The 15355-nt window shown below is 45.3% G+C and overlaps 1 protein-coding gene across 2 annotated transcripts in view; it reads right to left on the reverse strand.

Annotated features, from left to right (window-relative positions):
* Positions 1–15355, reverse strand: part of LOC139228229 (uncharacterized) — an 88584-nt gene that overhangs the window by 33313 nt on the left and 39916 nt on the right. For both annotated transcript variants that reach the window (XM_070859405.1, XM_070859406.1), the window contains exon 4: positions 9841–9967. In XM_070859405.1, the coding sequence (XP_070715506.1) occupies positions 9841–9967 (127 nt within the window). The remainder of the gene's footprint in view (positions 1–9840; positions 9968–15355) is intronic.

Consider the following 15355-nt stretch of genomic DNA (forward strand, 5'->3'; position numbering starts at 1 on the left):
ACCTCTCCTCTCCGTATCTCAGCCCGACAACCCTCCGAGAACTCTACATTCCTTCAACTCTGGCCTCTTGTGTCTGCCCTACTTCTTTCGACCCACCATTGGCGGCCTTGCCTTCAGCCATCTAAGCAGTAGGCTCTGGAATTCCCACCCTAAACCTCTCCGCCTTTCCACCTCTGTCTTCTCCTTTAAGATGCTCTTTAAAACCTATCTCTTTGAGTTTAGTCACCTGTCCCAGTATCTCCTTCTTTGGCTCAGTGTCAATTTTTGTCTGATTACACTCCTGTGAAGCACCTTCGGACATTTTACTATGTTAAGGGCGCTATATAAATGCAAGTCTGTTGTCGTATATATGCCAGACAATTCATGACAGTATATGACAAACAATTTCATTATTTGGGAAGTCTATTCTTTAAAGAACATGCTCTTCTTCCCCATCTTTCTCTTTCTTTTATACTTTTAATGATACTGAACCAAATAGCTGCTGGTAGCAGTAAATGATAATTATCTGTAGTTTCTGCTCTGAAATGACACCACAGGCCATCTTTTGGTTTTGTCATTTGGAAAACTGCCTAGTGAAATAAAGATAATCATATAATTGTTCTAAGTCATTTAATAGCAGGAAATGTTAACAAAACAGAAATGATAATACAGTACCAGATCCTATCATTAAAAATGGCCCACTTACATTGTATTTTCTAAAATGGTTCATTCCAGTTCAGCCACAGCCAGCTTCACAATCAGTTTTGAAAATATGTTGTCAGCTTCAGGTTAGCCCCATAACCTGAAGTAGTAGATTGTAGTATATCCTGTGAATTAATTGTTAGTCACTGAGGCAGATTTTCATCTTAACTGCCTGGGCACTAATCTGGCAGGAGGATTGCAAGCCCTTTATTGAACCGGCTTGGTTTCATTACATTAAAATCAATGTAATGAAAATCATGCAATCGACTGTTCTGGCTATATAGTTCAATATTCTATACATTTGTTGATTGCTGCTCGATATTGTTTGAACATGTTGAGGATCAAATCTGCTAAGACTTCTCGGCCTACTTCAATTTAATAGTGAGTACATTTAATAGTGAGTAGCATTGTGGTTATGGTTATGGTACTAGACCAGCACCCAAGAAAACGTGAGTTCAAATCTGATAATCTTTGTGCTAACTTCCAGATTGTCATAAAAACTCAACTGATCCGTTAATGCAAAAGCAAAATCCTGTGGATGCTGGAAATCTGAAATAAAAACAGAAAATGCTGGAAATATTTAGCAGGTCAGGCAGCATCTGTAGAAAGAGAAACAGAGATAATGTTTCAGGTCGATGACCTTTTGTAGGAACTGGAAAAAGTTAGAGATACACCAGGTTTTAAGCAAGTGCAGAAGCAGGGAAAAAGTTTGTGATAGGGTGGAAGTCAGGAGAAATTAAATGACAAAAGGGATGATAGTTTGAGACAAAAGGAGATGGTATTGGAACAAGTAAAGAAACAAAAGATGACTCTAGAAGATCTGTAAATGGGAAAAGCAGAATCCTCAACAGCTACTGTCTGAAAAATTGGGGGCAGACATTGCAATCTGAAATTGTTGTACTCAATTTTGAGTCCAGAAGGCTGTAAAGTGCATAATCAAAAGATGAGGTGCTGTTCTTCAAACTTACGTTGAGTTTCATTTGAACAATGTAGGAGGGCGAGGACAGAGAGGTCAGAGTGGGAGTGGAACGGAGAATTAAAGTGACAGGCGACCGTAAACTCAGGGTCTGAACGGAGGTGTTCCACAAAGTGGTCACCCAATTTGCATTTGGTCACCCAAATGTATATGAGACCGCATCGTGAGCAGTGAAAACAGTATACAGGTACAACATCCAAAATCCAGAATCCTTGGAACTGAATCCGTTTCCGGTTTCGCGGTTTTTCTGGATTTCAGACAAGAAAATCAATAGTCTGAAATCTAGAATCCTCGACCGAATCCGTGCCGGGTTTTATGCGGCAAAACCGGCAAAACCCAAAATCAGTCACGGATTCAGTCAAGGATTCCAGATTTCAGGCTTGATTTTCTTGTCTGAAATCCAGAATCCTCGACCGAAACCATACCCAGATTTTGGGTTTTGCCTCAAAGATTTTCCGGTTTTAGGAGAATAATTCCAGATTCCGGACGACTTTAAATGCGCAAAATGACCAGTTTTCGGACAATTCCGTTTTTTGGAGTTCCGGATTTGGGATGGTGCACCTGTACTAAATTGACAGAAGGATAAGTAAATCATTGTTTCACCTGGAAGGAGTGATTGGGGCCCTGGATGGTGGGAAGGGAGGAGGTGAACACACAGGTATTGCATCTCCTGCGCTTGCACGGAAAGGTGCTGTGGGAAGGGAGGAGATGTTGGGGCTAATTGAGGAGTGGACTAGGGTGTCGTGGAGGGAGCGGTCCCTTCGGAATGCTGAAAGGGGAGCTGAAGATGTGCCTGGTGGTGGGATCACGCTGGAAATGGCGGAAGATGATCCGTTGAATGTGGAGGCTGGTGGGGTGGAAGATGAGGACAATGGGAACCCTATCGTGGTTCTGGGAGGGAGGGGAATGGGTGAGGGCAGAAGTGCAGGAAATGGACACACACAGTCGAGGGCCCTGTCGACCACAGTGGAGGGGAATCCTTGGTTGAGGACAAAGGAAGACATATCAGAAGCACTGGTATGAAAGATGACATCGTCAGAGAGGGACAGACTGGGAGAATGGGGGCTTGAGTAGAACTGGAACAAAGAATGTTCCACATATCCCACGAAAAAGCAGGCATAGTTGAGACCCATGCAAGTTCCCATAGCAACATCTTTTATTCAGAAGAAATGAATAGTGTCAACAGAGAAGATGTAGTGGAACCTCCCTGGAACTTATGTAAACACAGACTGATTTAAAAATTGCAAATCCATGCAATCTTATTTTTCTTTGTTGATAGTTTCAAAGGTGTGTCTTCAAGGAAAATATTTCACATCAAAATGATCCCTTTGAAATAATTTTAAAATTGGCATTGGACAAGTGAGGACAGATTTGCATGCCTGGCATTTTGACTCAAACTCCTAAGTTGCCCACAGGCTACATTCAAAAATTCCTAACAAGACATCTAAGGGGTGATTCTGCGATCCCACATGTGATGAGAGTGTGGGCCCAAAATTCAGTACCGCTGGAAAGCTGGTGCTCCCCCCACCTTTTTGTGGCCATTAGCGCCAAAACATTTTCGTGGCTGGCCCACCCCATATTCAGCTCCAAAAATGAACAAATGGGTTCCAGCGCTAATGAACCCTTCCAAAGTGTATTTTTCAGCGATGTGGCTGTCTTAATTTGAGCGCTATCACCACTGAGAAATTCAGCATGCAGGTAAGGGTTTCTAATGAGCCAGCTGCTCCCTGGCCTTTTTAAAGGCCCGGGTTTGCAGCAAGGGCCTGAGGGGGGAAGGAGGTTGGAAGGATGGCTGGTGTAAGAGGTGCAAGGAGAGCCAACAAGTTCACTGATATGGAGCTGGAGGCACTGAAGGATGGTGTGGAGGACAGAAGAAAAATACTGTTTCCTGACTAGGCAGACCGCCAGTACATAATGTATGGAGGGAGATTGCAGGGGAGGTGTCAGGCACCTCCATATATGTGAGGACGCACCCTCCCAGGAGGGTGCTGGCCAGTCTGCACCTGGTCCTTCCAGGGTGGCGATGGGTCGATGCCTCCTAGCTCTGGGGTGATGGGGATCCTCCTCCTGCCCCTCCTCCTCCTCAGGTGGTACTGCTGGCTCCACCTCTAGCGGTTGTCCCCTCATGATGGCCAGGTTGTGCAGCATGCAGCAGGCCACGACGATTATGGAGACCCGTTGAGGAGAGTACTGCAAGGTGCCACAGAGCAGTCCAGGCACCGGAATCTCTGCTTAGAGATGCCAATGCATTGCTCGATGATGCACCTGGTGGCACAGTGAGCATCATTGTATGCATGCTCTGGCGCTGTCCTGGAGTTCCAAAGAGGAGTGAGCAGCCGAGTGGACAGGGGATATCCCTTGTCCCCAAGCAGCCAACCGCAATCCTGATTCAGGCCGGTCAAGACGGCGGGCACACTGTTTTGGCGCAAAATGAACGAATCATGGCTGCTGCCTCCCTTGCCCGCTGCCTGTCTGCACGGTGCTGACGGCAACGCCTTTTCCTGCGTGCCGCCCTGCTTCTGACGAGGTGTCGCCCTCCCAACACTCCTCCCATCCTCAGGGTGAACTCTGCCAAGCAGGTCTCTGCAGCCCACAGGCCTCCACTAAAGAATCAGACCTGAAAGTTGTACAAAAGTACAGGGATATGTGCAAACCTCTGAGCAGCACGCAGCAGGTTTAATGGAGTCAAAACAATGAATAAACCTATATGAAAAGCTAAATACTGCAGATGCTGGAAAATGAAATAAAAACTTGAATGATTATAAACTATATGAAAAGCTAAATACAGCAGATGCTGAAAATTAAATAAAAACACTAATAAGTAATAAAACTATTTACTTACCAAAGGGCCCCAGCGGTGTCGTGTTCGAGCATCGCATCGAAAACCTCTCGGGGGCACTGCCGGCGAAAGTCCGACCTGACCTGGTGACTTTCCAGCGGACTGCTCGCTGCTTCCCTTTCCTCTGGAAACTTACCTTTACAGCGGCTTTACTGCGCTGTTTTCAGCAGAAGTGAACACCGCTCAAATCCTCCCTGAGCTGAATATGACTCGGGGACGGAAAAGTACCTAACCACAGCAACCGATCGATTTTTTCGATCAACCGCCCAAACTCTGTGGTAGCAGTCCCTTTGGGGATGGTGAATTTTGGCCCCTGTGGGTCAGAGAATCTTTATTCTGCAGTCCTGCTGAGAATGCGGGAGCAGGGAATTACCTATTGTTATGCTCATAATAAAGTAATGCAACTGAGTATTGTAGACAATGAGTCAGTGTGACCTTAGCTCCTTTGTTCAGGCTCCAGAGTGCCCATACAGCGTGGGAGACCTGTTTATATACAGTGCTCCCCAGAGATGCTGGGATCCCTTGGGACTCCAACAGGTAAGCCCTCTGGTGGTGGTATTATACAGGTTGCCTCGAGTTGCATACATAACATCACTCCCTCCCAAAGTCAATAGTACACTTATTTACAGGGTGTGACGATCTGGGGCATTTCGCTCCCTTGTCGATCGTCTCGGTACAAATGCAGGTGTGGGTGAGTTGGTTGGTTCTTCGCTGGGCTGCTAGGCAGCTGGCCTTGCCGGGCTGCTGGGGATGGTGAGTTCAGTTTCGTGGTCAACTGTGATGTCGGTTGCCACTTGTGTGTGTGTTGGGTCGAAGTTGGTGGTGTCCTCATCGGGTTCTCGTGGCTGTCTGTGAATCGTAGTTTGGTTTAGTCCAAATGCTTTCTGCAATTTAATCCATTGGCAAGTTTGACATGAAACACCCTACTCCCTTCTTTGGCTATGACAGTGCCAGCAAGCCATTTGTGACCATGTCCATAATTGAGTACAAATACAGGGTCATTGACTTCAATATCACATGACAAGTTTGCATGATCATGGTACATGCTTTGTTGATGCCGCCTGCCCTCGACGTGATCATGGAGATCAGGGTGGACAAGAGAGAGCCTTGTTTTGAGCACCATTTTCATGAGGAACACAGCTGGGGGAACCCCGGTGAGCGAATGGGGTCTGGTGCAGTAGCTGAGCAGGACTCGGGACAGGCGGGTCTATAGGGAGCTTTCCAACACGCATTTCAAGCTTTGCTTGATGGTCTGGACTGCCCGTTCTGCCTGACCGTTGGATGCGGGCTTGAACGGGGCAGATGTGACATGCTTGATCCAATTGCTTGAATTCCTTGAATTCAGCACTGGTGAAGCACGGCCTATTGTCGCTGACAAGGACATTGGTCAGGCCGTGCATGGCAAACATGGCTCATAGGCTTTCGATGGTGGCAGTGGATGTGCTTACAGACATTATTACACATTCAATCCATTTTGAATAAGCATCCACAACAACCAAAAACATTTTGCCTAGGAGCAGGCCCGCAAAGTCAACGTGGATCCTCGACCACAGTTTGGAGGGTCATGACCACAAACCTAGTGGTGCCTCTCTGGATGCATTGCTCAGTTGAGAGCAAGTGTTGCATTGGCGCACACATGACTCTAAATCTGAGTCGATGTTGGGCCACCACACATAGGATCTGGCTATAGCTTTCATCATTACTATGCCTGGGTGGGTACTATGTAGGTCGCATTGTGAACGTTTCCCTGCCTTTCTTAGGCAAAACCGCGCAATTACCCCACAAAAGACAGTCCGCCTGTATGGACATTTTGTCTTTGCACCGCTGGAACGGCTTGATCTCTTCATGCATCTCCGCTGGGACGCTGGACCAGCTCCCATGGAGGACACAGTTTTTCACAAGGGACAGTAAAGGATCCTGGCTGGTCCAGGTCCTGATCTGGCAGGCCGTAATGGGTGACTTTTCGTTTTCGAATGCATCCATCACCAAGAGCAAGTCTGCAGGCTGTGCCATTTCCATCCTGGTGGTGGGCAATGGTAGCCAACTGAGAGCATCAGCGCAGTTCACTGAGCATGGTCTGTGGCAGATTACATAGTTGTATGCAGATAGCGTGAGCACCCATCTTTGGATGAGGCTAGAGGCATTGGTAGTAATCCTTTTGCTCTCTGAGAATAGCTATATGAGCAGCTTATGGTCAGGTTCTAGCTCAAACTTGAGACCAAACAGACACTGGTGCATTTCTTTCACCGCGTAAACGCATGCCAGAGCTTCTTTTTCAATCATGCTGTAGGCCCTTTCGGCCTTGGACAAACGCATAGGCGACCGGCTGCAATGTTCCCGATTCATTAGCTTGTTGTAACACACACCCGACCCCATATGAAGACGCATCGCAAGCTAGCACTAAACGTTTACATGGGTTATACAAGACAAGCAGTTTGTTGGAACATAACAGATTTCTGGCTTTCTCAAAAGCATCCTCTTGTGATTTTCCCCATACCCAGTCATCTCCCTTGCGTTGCAACACATGTAGGGGTTCTAGCAAGGTACTTAACCCGGGTAGGAAATTACCGAAATGGTTCAGGAATCCCAGGAACGACTGCAGCTCCATCACGTTCTGTGGTCTCGGCGCGTTCTTGATGGTCTCCGTCTTGGTGTCGGTGGGTCTGATGCTGTCTGCCGCGATTCGTCTCCCTAAGAACTCGACCTCTGGTGCCAGGAAAACACACTTCGAGCATTTCAACCTGAGTCCTATGTGACCTAGCCGACTTAGAACCTCTTCCAGGTTCTTCAAGTGTTCGATGGTGTCTAGATCTATGACCAGTATGTCGTCCTGGCAAACCACGGTGCGTGGAACTGACTTTAGCAGACTCTCCATGTTCCTTTGGAAAATTGCCGCGGCCGATCGAATCCCAAATGGGCATCTATTGTAGATGAACAGACTTTTGTGCATGTTGATGCAGGTGAGGTCTTTCGAAGATTCCACCAGCTCCTGCGTCATGTAGGTCGAGGTCAGGTCCAACTTGGTGAATGTCTTCCCTCCTGCCAGCGTCGCAAATAGGTCGTCTGCCTTGGGTAACGGGTACTAGCACTACAGCGAAAAACGGTAAATCGTTACTTTACAGTCCCCACAAATTCTGACCGTGCAGTCGCCTTCGAGAACCGGAACATTCGGACTGGCTCACTCGTTGAACTCCACCGGCGCGATGATGCTTTCTCACTGCAGCCTCTCCAGCTCAATTTCCACTATCTCTCACATCATATATGGTACCGCCCGTGCCTTGTGGTGGATAGGTTGTGTACCGGGAACCAAGTGGATCTGCACCTTCTCCCCAGAGAAACTTCCAATGCCTGGCTCAAACAATGATGGGAACTTGTTCAGAACCTGGGCACATGAGGCGCCATCAACGGACGAGAGCACTCGGATGAAGTCCTAATTCCAGCGTTTTTTTCCCAGCCAGCTTCTGTCGAACAGTGTGGGGCCATCTCCTGGTACAATCCATAGTGGGAGTTTGTGCACTGCTCCATCATAGGAGACATTTACTGTTGCACTGCCAATTACAGGGATCAGCTCTTTAGTGTAAGTTCTTAGCTTGGTATGAATGGGGCTAAGCTTAGGCCTTTGTGCCTTGTTGCACCACAGCCTGTAGAAGGCCTTTTTGCTCATGGTAGACTGACTCGCACCCTTGTCCAGTTCCATGGATACTGGAATTCCATCCAGTTCGACTTTTAGCATGATCGGTGGACATTTCGTGGTGAAGGTGTGTACCCTGTACACTACTGCCTCCTCGGTTCGAGTCTCTAGTTCAGCCTGATCCGCCATGGATCTGTTCTCCGCTGCAACGTGGTGGTTTGCAGGGTTTGCAGCTCGTCGGCACATTCGCTGGAGGTGTCCCATTGTTCCACAGCCTTTGCACACATAGTGTTTGAAGCAGCATTGATGGGCCCGATGATCAGCTCCGCAGCGCCAACTAGGTGTTAACTGCCTCGCAGTAACGATTGATGGCCGACTCTGGATCATCTGCGGTCGTGCAGCTGCCGATGTGTACGTTCTGCCATCTGCATTCCTGCCTGAAAACGACGTTACTTTGTGTACAGTACTTGCCGAAACTTCTTTATGCTGCAAAATTTGTTTTGTGTTATCGCTGGTGGACATAAATGCCTGGGCTATCGTTATGGCTTTGCTCAGATTCAGTGTTTCAACAGTCAATAGTTTGCGAAGGATAACCTCATGGTCAATGCCAAGCACAAAAAAGTCTCTTAGCATTTGCTCAAGGAAACCATCGAATGCGCAATATCCTGCAAGGCGCCTTAGTTCGGCGACATAGTTTGCCACTTCCTGGCCTTCAGACCGCTGACATGTGTAGAATCGATACCTTGCCATCAGAATGCTTTCCTTCGGATTTAGATGTTCCCGTGTACACAGTTCTTCATAGGAATTGGTTGTTGGTTTCACCGGAGCTAGAAGATTCTTCATGAGGCCATAGGTTGTTGCCCCGCAGACGGTGAGGAGGATCGCCCTTTGTTTGGTAGCATTCTCATCTCCTTCCAGCTCGTTGGCTATGAAGTATTGGTCGAGTCGCTCCACGATGGCCTCCCAATCGTCCCCTTCTGAGAATTTCTCCAGGATACCAACAGTTCTCTGCATTTTCGCGTGGTTGTTCATTATCTCGTCGATAATTGTTATGCTCATAATAAAGTAATGCAACTGAGTACTGTAGACAATGAGTAAGTGTGACCTTAGTTCCTTTATTCAGACTCCAGAATGCTCATACAGCGTGGGAGGCCTGCTTATATACAGTGCTCCCAAGGGATGCTGGGACTCCAACAGGTAAGCCCTCTGGTGGTGGTATTATACAGGTTGCCTGGGGTTGCATACATAACACCGATATATTGCTGGTGATGCCCCTTCAAAAAAAAACACTAAAAACAGTAATAGATCATGATTGAAACAAAGTTAAGAATTTAGACAACATACTTTTAAAAAGAAAAACTTGCATTTATATAGCACCTTTCATGACCACCGGACATCTCAACATGCATTCCAGCCAATGAAGTACCTTTGGCGTGTAGTCACTGTTAACATTGTAAGTCCATAACACATAAATACAGCAGCATCCGAGGCAATAATTATGAACACTGCTATAATTATCACCATGGGATATTATTGATTGGTTTGATTGTCCCAATGGATAATAATTGAAGTGCAACAACACACTACATTAATATGCTGCAGTTCGAGACTCAAATACTGCAAGAACCTACCTGACGAATGTTTCTTGTCTATCTATGGCATTTCAAATACAATAATACTCAAACTTTCAAAATTAAATATGTTTAATCTTACCTACAGAATCAGTTGTTCTAAAGTGACTGAAAATCAAAGGATTTGATTCATTACATCTGTATACTATCAGCTGAATGCGTTGGCCATCTTCCTTTAGCAGTTCCTGTGAGTTCTCTCTATTGTGAAGCTGGAATGATAATTATATAGGAACATTACGTGGTTAATATAAATTAAGTAAATTGTTCCTCTTCCGTCACTATGGTCACCCACCAATGGGACCAAACAAGGGGCACAAACATAGCAAACTGAGCACTCATGAGCCAGGTATATCACATATAAAAAAGAATTTGCATTTTTCTTGCATTAAGTCATGTCTCTCAGAAAAATCTTAAAGCACTTCACATAAAGAAAAAACTTGCATTTACATGGAACCTTTCACATCCTCAAGACCCTCCAAAATGCTTTGCAGCAAATTAATTACCTCTTTGCAGTGTAGTCACTGTTGCTATACATACAAACTCGGCAGCCAATTTGCACACAGCAAGGCCCTGCAAACGGCAGAAAGACCAGTTAATCTGCTTTGGTGGTGCTAGGTGAGAGCTCATTTTTGCCAAGACACCAGCGGGGGGGCGAAATTGCCATGCAGCTCGATTGGGGGCGGTAACCTTCCGGGGCTGTGACTTTTAGCGCCCAGCGCGGAAGTCCCTCCCCCGACGGAAGGGCTGCTGTGCACTCTGCCAGCCGTTTGATGGCCGCCACTGAGCCACCAGAGCAGTGTGAGACCGGGCCAGCAGCCCGGCACCCAAGAAAGAGTTGCAAGGCTGCACAATGGCAGCCCAGATCATGCTTGGGCCGCCATCACCAAGTCGACAAACAAAGATGGCGGCCCAGGGTGCTGCACTCTCCCCTTTAATCAGCGCCCCGAGAGCGGATGTCCACTAGCTTCACAACGCGCAACGTTGGCTTTGGCATCGCCCACGGCCCATGGGGAAATTTCCCCCGCGAGGTGTTAAGAGGTCGGCGCGGGGTGGTGAAAGGTTGCCACGCACAGTGATGATGCCATCGGGGCAGTCCGGAGCACCAACCATGGGATGCAGCGCTGCTAAGGCAGTGCCTCCAAAACCTCCCGGGCAATTTCCCGGGAGACGGTAGCGCCCCACTGCCCCGAGCGAAAACTACCCCCCAGAGGCGCTAACGGGCTATAAAAAGGGGCAACTTTGCCCCCAGGAGAACTCTCCTGCTCTTCTTTAAATAGTGTTCCACCTTGAAAAGGCCTGTTTAACTGCTCATCAAAAAGTTGACGCCTCTGACAATGCAGCATTCCCTCGGTACTATACTGGATTATGTACTGGATTGGTTTTTTTTATGTGCATAAGTCTTGAAGTGGGACTTGAACCCATAAACTGACTCAGAGGCAAAACCACCACCACTAAGAATTATATAGTGCAATTAGTTTTATGCAGCAGTAAGACTGCCCATAACATGATCCCACAAACAGGAAAAAGATGAATCAATACAGGCGTGGTGCAAGAGGACTGCTAATGTCATATCTTTGTTTAAAAAATGAGAAAGGGATAGACTGAGTAATTACAGGCCAGTCAGCCCAACCTCAGTGGTGGGACAATTATTGGAAAAATTCCTGAGGGACTAGATAAATCTTCATTTGGAAAGACATGAATTAATCAAGGACAGTCAGCATGGATTTGTCAAGGGAAGGTCATGTCTGACTAACTTGATTGAATTTTTCGAGGAGATAACCAGGAGGGTCGATGAAGGCAATGCATATGATGTAGTGTATATGTAGTGTATAAAGCTTTTGATAAGGTCTCACATGGCAGACTGGTCACGAAAGTAATAGCCCATAATGAGAATGTATAGTGAGAATGTATACAGACATTGAAATTGAGAATGTGGGAAAATGTATAGGGACAGTGGAATTGAACAAAGGATTCATGGAGGAATAGCCTTAAGCATCTCAGACTGCAAATGTTACAATATTGGCACAGCTAACAAACTAACTCCAAGGTCTTAATAATCACACCACTAAACTTGAAACATTAACAGAGGAATAAAGGCTCTTTGTGTAAAAACAGTCCATACAGAGGTCGACTCATGAGTGCACAAAGGGAAGGAGGGATCAAAAGGGATAGGCTGAACTGATTGTCACTCTAATTGTATCTTGTACCGAAAATGTATAACTGTTGTGCCTTTACAATGTAACTTCACTTGTCCGTAGGAAGTGGGTGCGCTCTATCGAGAGAGCAGTCCTTCTTTCTGATAAGTCCCAGCCGGTGAAAAACAATAAAGTCTGCTTTGTTATAAGCAGTAACAGTGTTCGACTCAGTGAATTCGCTGAACCAGATTGAGGGAAAAGAATCCACATTAACACTTGGTGTCAGAAGTGGGATCTCAACAGACGACTGCCGAAAACTTGCGAATTAAGAGCCAGACTAGCCTTGGACGAGACGGGAGGAAAGTGGCCACTGGAGTGAGTATAATTTCAATACCGCTCCAGTTTCCTTTCGTTTCAAAAGTCTGAGGAAAGTTTAGCCACTCGCTGGTTCTCAGGTAGTGTCTGAACGAGATCCAGGACAATCTGGTGAATACCTTTTAAACTTAGAATAGGGAAAGATAGGGAAATCGCGCGGTGACGCGAACCGGGCGGCGACTCGGAAGGATAGGTTAGAATTGGTGAATCTGGAACCCGGAACAATTTAAGTAAGGAAACCGCGCGGAGACGCGGAGGAAGGAATCGCACGGCGACGCGAACAGGAAAACCGCGCGGAGACGCGGAGGGATAGAGAATCGCGCGAACCGCGTGGGAGATGCGGAGGTTAGGGAGTTAGGTAAATTAAGCCGCGGGACGACGCGGGACTGTGTAAATTTAAAATTGGACTTATTTCAGGTACGGCGTCGATCTTGTATATCACTTGGTCCGCCTAGGCTATGGATAAGATAACTTAAACCACCGTGGGGCGACGCGGAGACAATCGGGATTAATTAGGACCCGGATCCAATGCGGGGTGACGCCAGGGATCGGGATTAATTAGGACATCCTACGCGGGGCGACGCGAGGATGGGTAATTTAGATAAAACTACGAATTCCCTGAAAGGTCATGGATCCAAAAATAGAGCCAGCCAAAACAATTAATAGGAAAGAAGAGAGACTTTTGTGAATGTCTGTTTTGAATGAGGAGTACTTGTGTGATTTAGTACTTGTGTGATTAATAGGAAAGAAGAGAGACTTTTGTGAATGTCTGTTTTAAATGAGAAATGCTTGTGTGATTTTGACTGTGGATAAGAAAGCATGTTTGGGAAACCGGGGAGTTGTGGTTTGTTTTAGCTCCACCCACTTTTTCAAACAGAGTGAAAGTTTTTTAACCCTTCGTAGTGTTGTCTTGTATGTGGGAAGTTTAAGAGTGTGAACCTTATTGAATTCCATATATTCGGATGATAAGTTACGGAGCTAGGAAATGCACAAAGGATAGGTTTGTTGAGTAAAAGATAAAAAAATACATGGTCCCGGTGGTTAAAAAAAAAAAGAATTTATTTGACACGCTCACTTACTTGTCGAAAGAAAACATGCAATGATTGATTACATTGGGTTGAAAGACATAAATTTAGTCTCGGAATGAGATAAAGAATGCCTTAAAAAAAAAGCTTCTAAGCTCAAAAAAATTTTAAATAAAGATTGAAATTACAAAGTTTGAATTGGGATTTTGAGATATTCAGAGAAGGCACAGAAAAATACTGAGGTGGATTCAAAAAAATTATTATTACATTAAATCTGCAGTTTAGAAGAGACAGTATAACACGACCTTGAGGCTGGAACAATTGAGATAACGAAAAGCAGCCCTCAGCCTACGTGCCAGACTTCCCTCTAGTTATGGAAAAGATGGGAAAAGGAAGACGCAACCTTGAAAGAAAACAAATTGAATGAATTTGAAAGAAAAAGTGTCTTCGATTGTCTGAGATTTTAAATTAACAAATTTACCAAGACCCGAGCCCTCTGTGTAAAATACAAAATCTAATTTGAAGAAAGGAGATCTTAAAAAAAAAGACGTAACGTACTAAATAGGTGCTGAAAGGAAAAAAAATGTTCTGAGATTTTACATTATGAGAAAGTTCCACTGCAGTTTGAAAAGATCCATCACTTCTGTCGAGTTGGCAGGAGAACACCACTAAATTAGAGCTCTCATGAATGGAAGGAGGACATGTTAAAACCATAGACGTCTTAAAGAAAGAGTGCGTGCACGAAAAACGTATTAAGAGTTCCACTGGGACCTCTGAGAAAGGTATCGATAGACTACGTAGTCAAATGGTTGACTTTGCATTGACCGAGGCTGATGACGAAATTGAATTTCAGTAAACAAATAGCTATTAAAAATGTGTGGTCTCGTTTTAAATCAATTAAAAAAAAAATCTTTGGCAAGTACTTGAATTAGAAGTTTAAAAAAATTGGAGTTTAATCAAATGCTGCCTTTCCTGATGAGAAGACTTTTATTATGACGGCTTTACTAATGATTTCTGCTGTTTAACGGATTCCTAATTTCTAAGCAAGTTTTGAAGGCACAAAGACTTTTTTTTTCAGATGATTACGTGAAGTTACGTAATGACATCAGCTCTTCTTACAAACCTGTAAAGGAGTTAACCCTTTCCATTGACAGTTGTTTTATACTGAACATTATTAATTTGGATTTCTTAATAGAAAAAAGATTCACCTAACAGAGGAAATGGTGCGATAGTCAGAATAAAAATAAAAACAGAACTAGCTTATGTAATAATACTTGCTTGATACACTAAAGAAATAGATACTCAAACAAAACAAATTGAAGAGTTAAAAGGCTAAGATAAATAAGCTGAAAGAGATCCACAAACCCAACCTAACCCTGACCGCCGATTTCACGGAGTGACCTCGACATGCATGGATAAAAGATGAGTCAGACTAAAAATCCTGCAAAGGATAAGTTAGCCTCGGAAAAACCAATGCCAACCATCCAAGATGTTATAAAAGCACAGGAGGATGCTCCTGAAAAAGATAAACTGTTGTGGAAAAATTATGGATGTACTTATGACAATGTTTCTAAACTCTGGACCAGTTCCGCGGAACAGACTTGCATGTCTGACGAGTTGGCTCTATGGGTTATTGAATGTATGTACTTTGCTACTCATTGTGGGGCAAGGACAACAAGTGACACACTTTTGGCTACTTGGTGCCACCCTAGACTCCAGGCGCTGGCCCAGAACATCAGTAGTCGCTGCCTTGTTTGCCAACAGCATAATCCAGGGAAGGGAGTCCCCTGTGATTGGGGTAAGACGCCCCTACCAGAAGGTCCCTTTGAGACATTGCAGTTGGACTACATTGAGTTGCAAAGAGTTCAGTGTTACAAATATGTGTTAGTAATAGTAGATGTGTTTAGCAAATGGATCGAAGCCTACCCTACCCTGGACAATCAGGCTCAAACTGTTGTTAAGGTATTAATGAGGGAAATTGTTCCTAGATATGGTATCCCAGCTCGACTGATGACCACCTATGTTCTTTCTATGACTCAGGCTCTGCGAATAGCCCACAACC

The sequence above is a fragment of the Pristiophorus japonicus genome, chromosome 17 (assembly GCF_044704955.1).
Source record: "Pristiophorus japonicus isolate sPriJap1 chromosome 17, sPriJap1.hap1, whole genome shotgun sequence".
NCBI classification, from domain to species: domain Eukaryota; kingdom Metazoa; phylum Chordata; class Chondrichthyes; family Pristiophoridae; genus Pristiophorus; species Pristiophorus japonicus.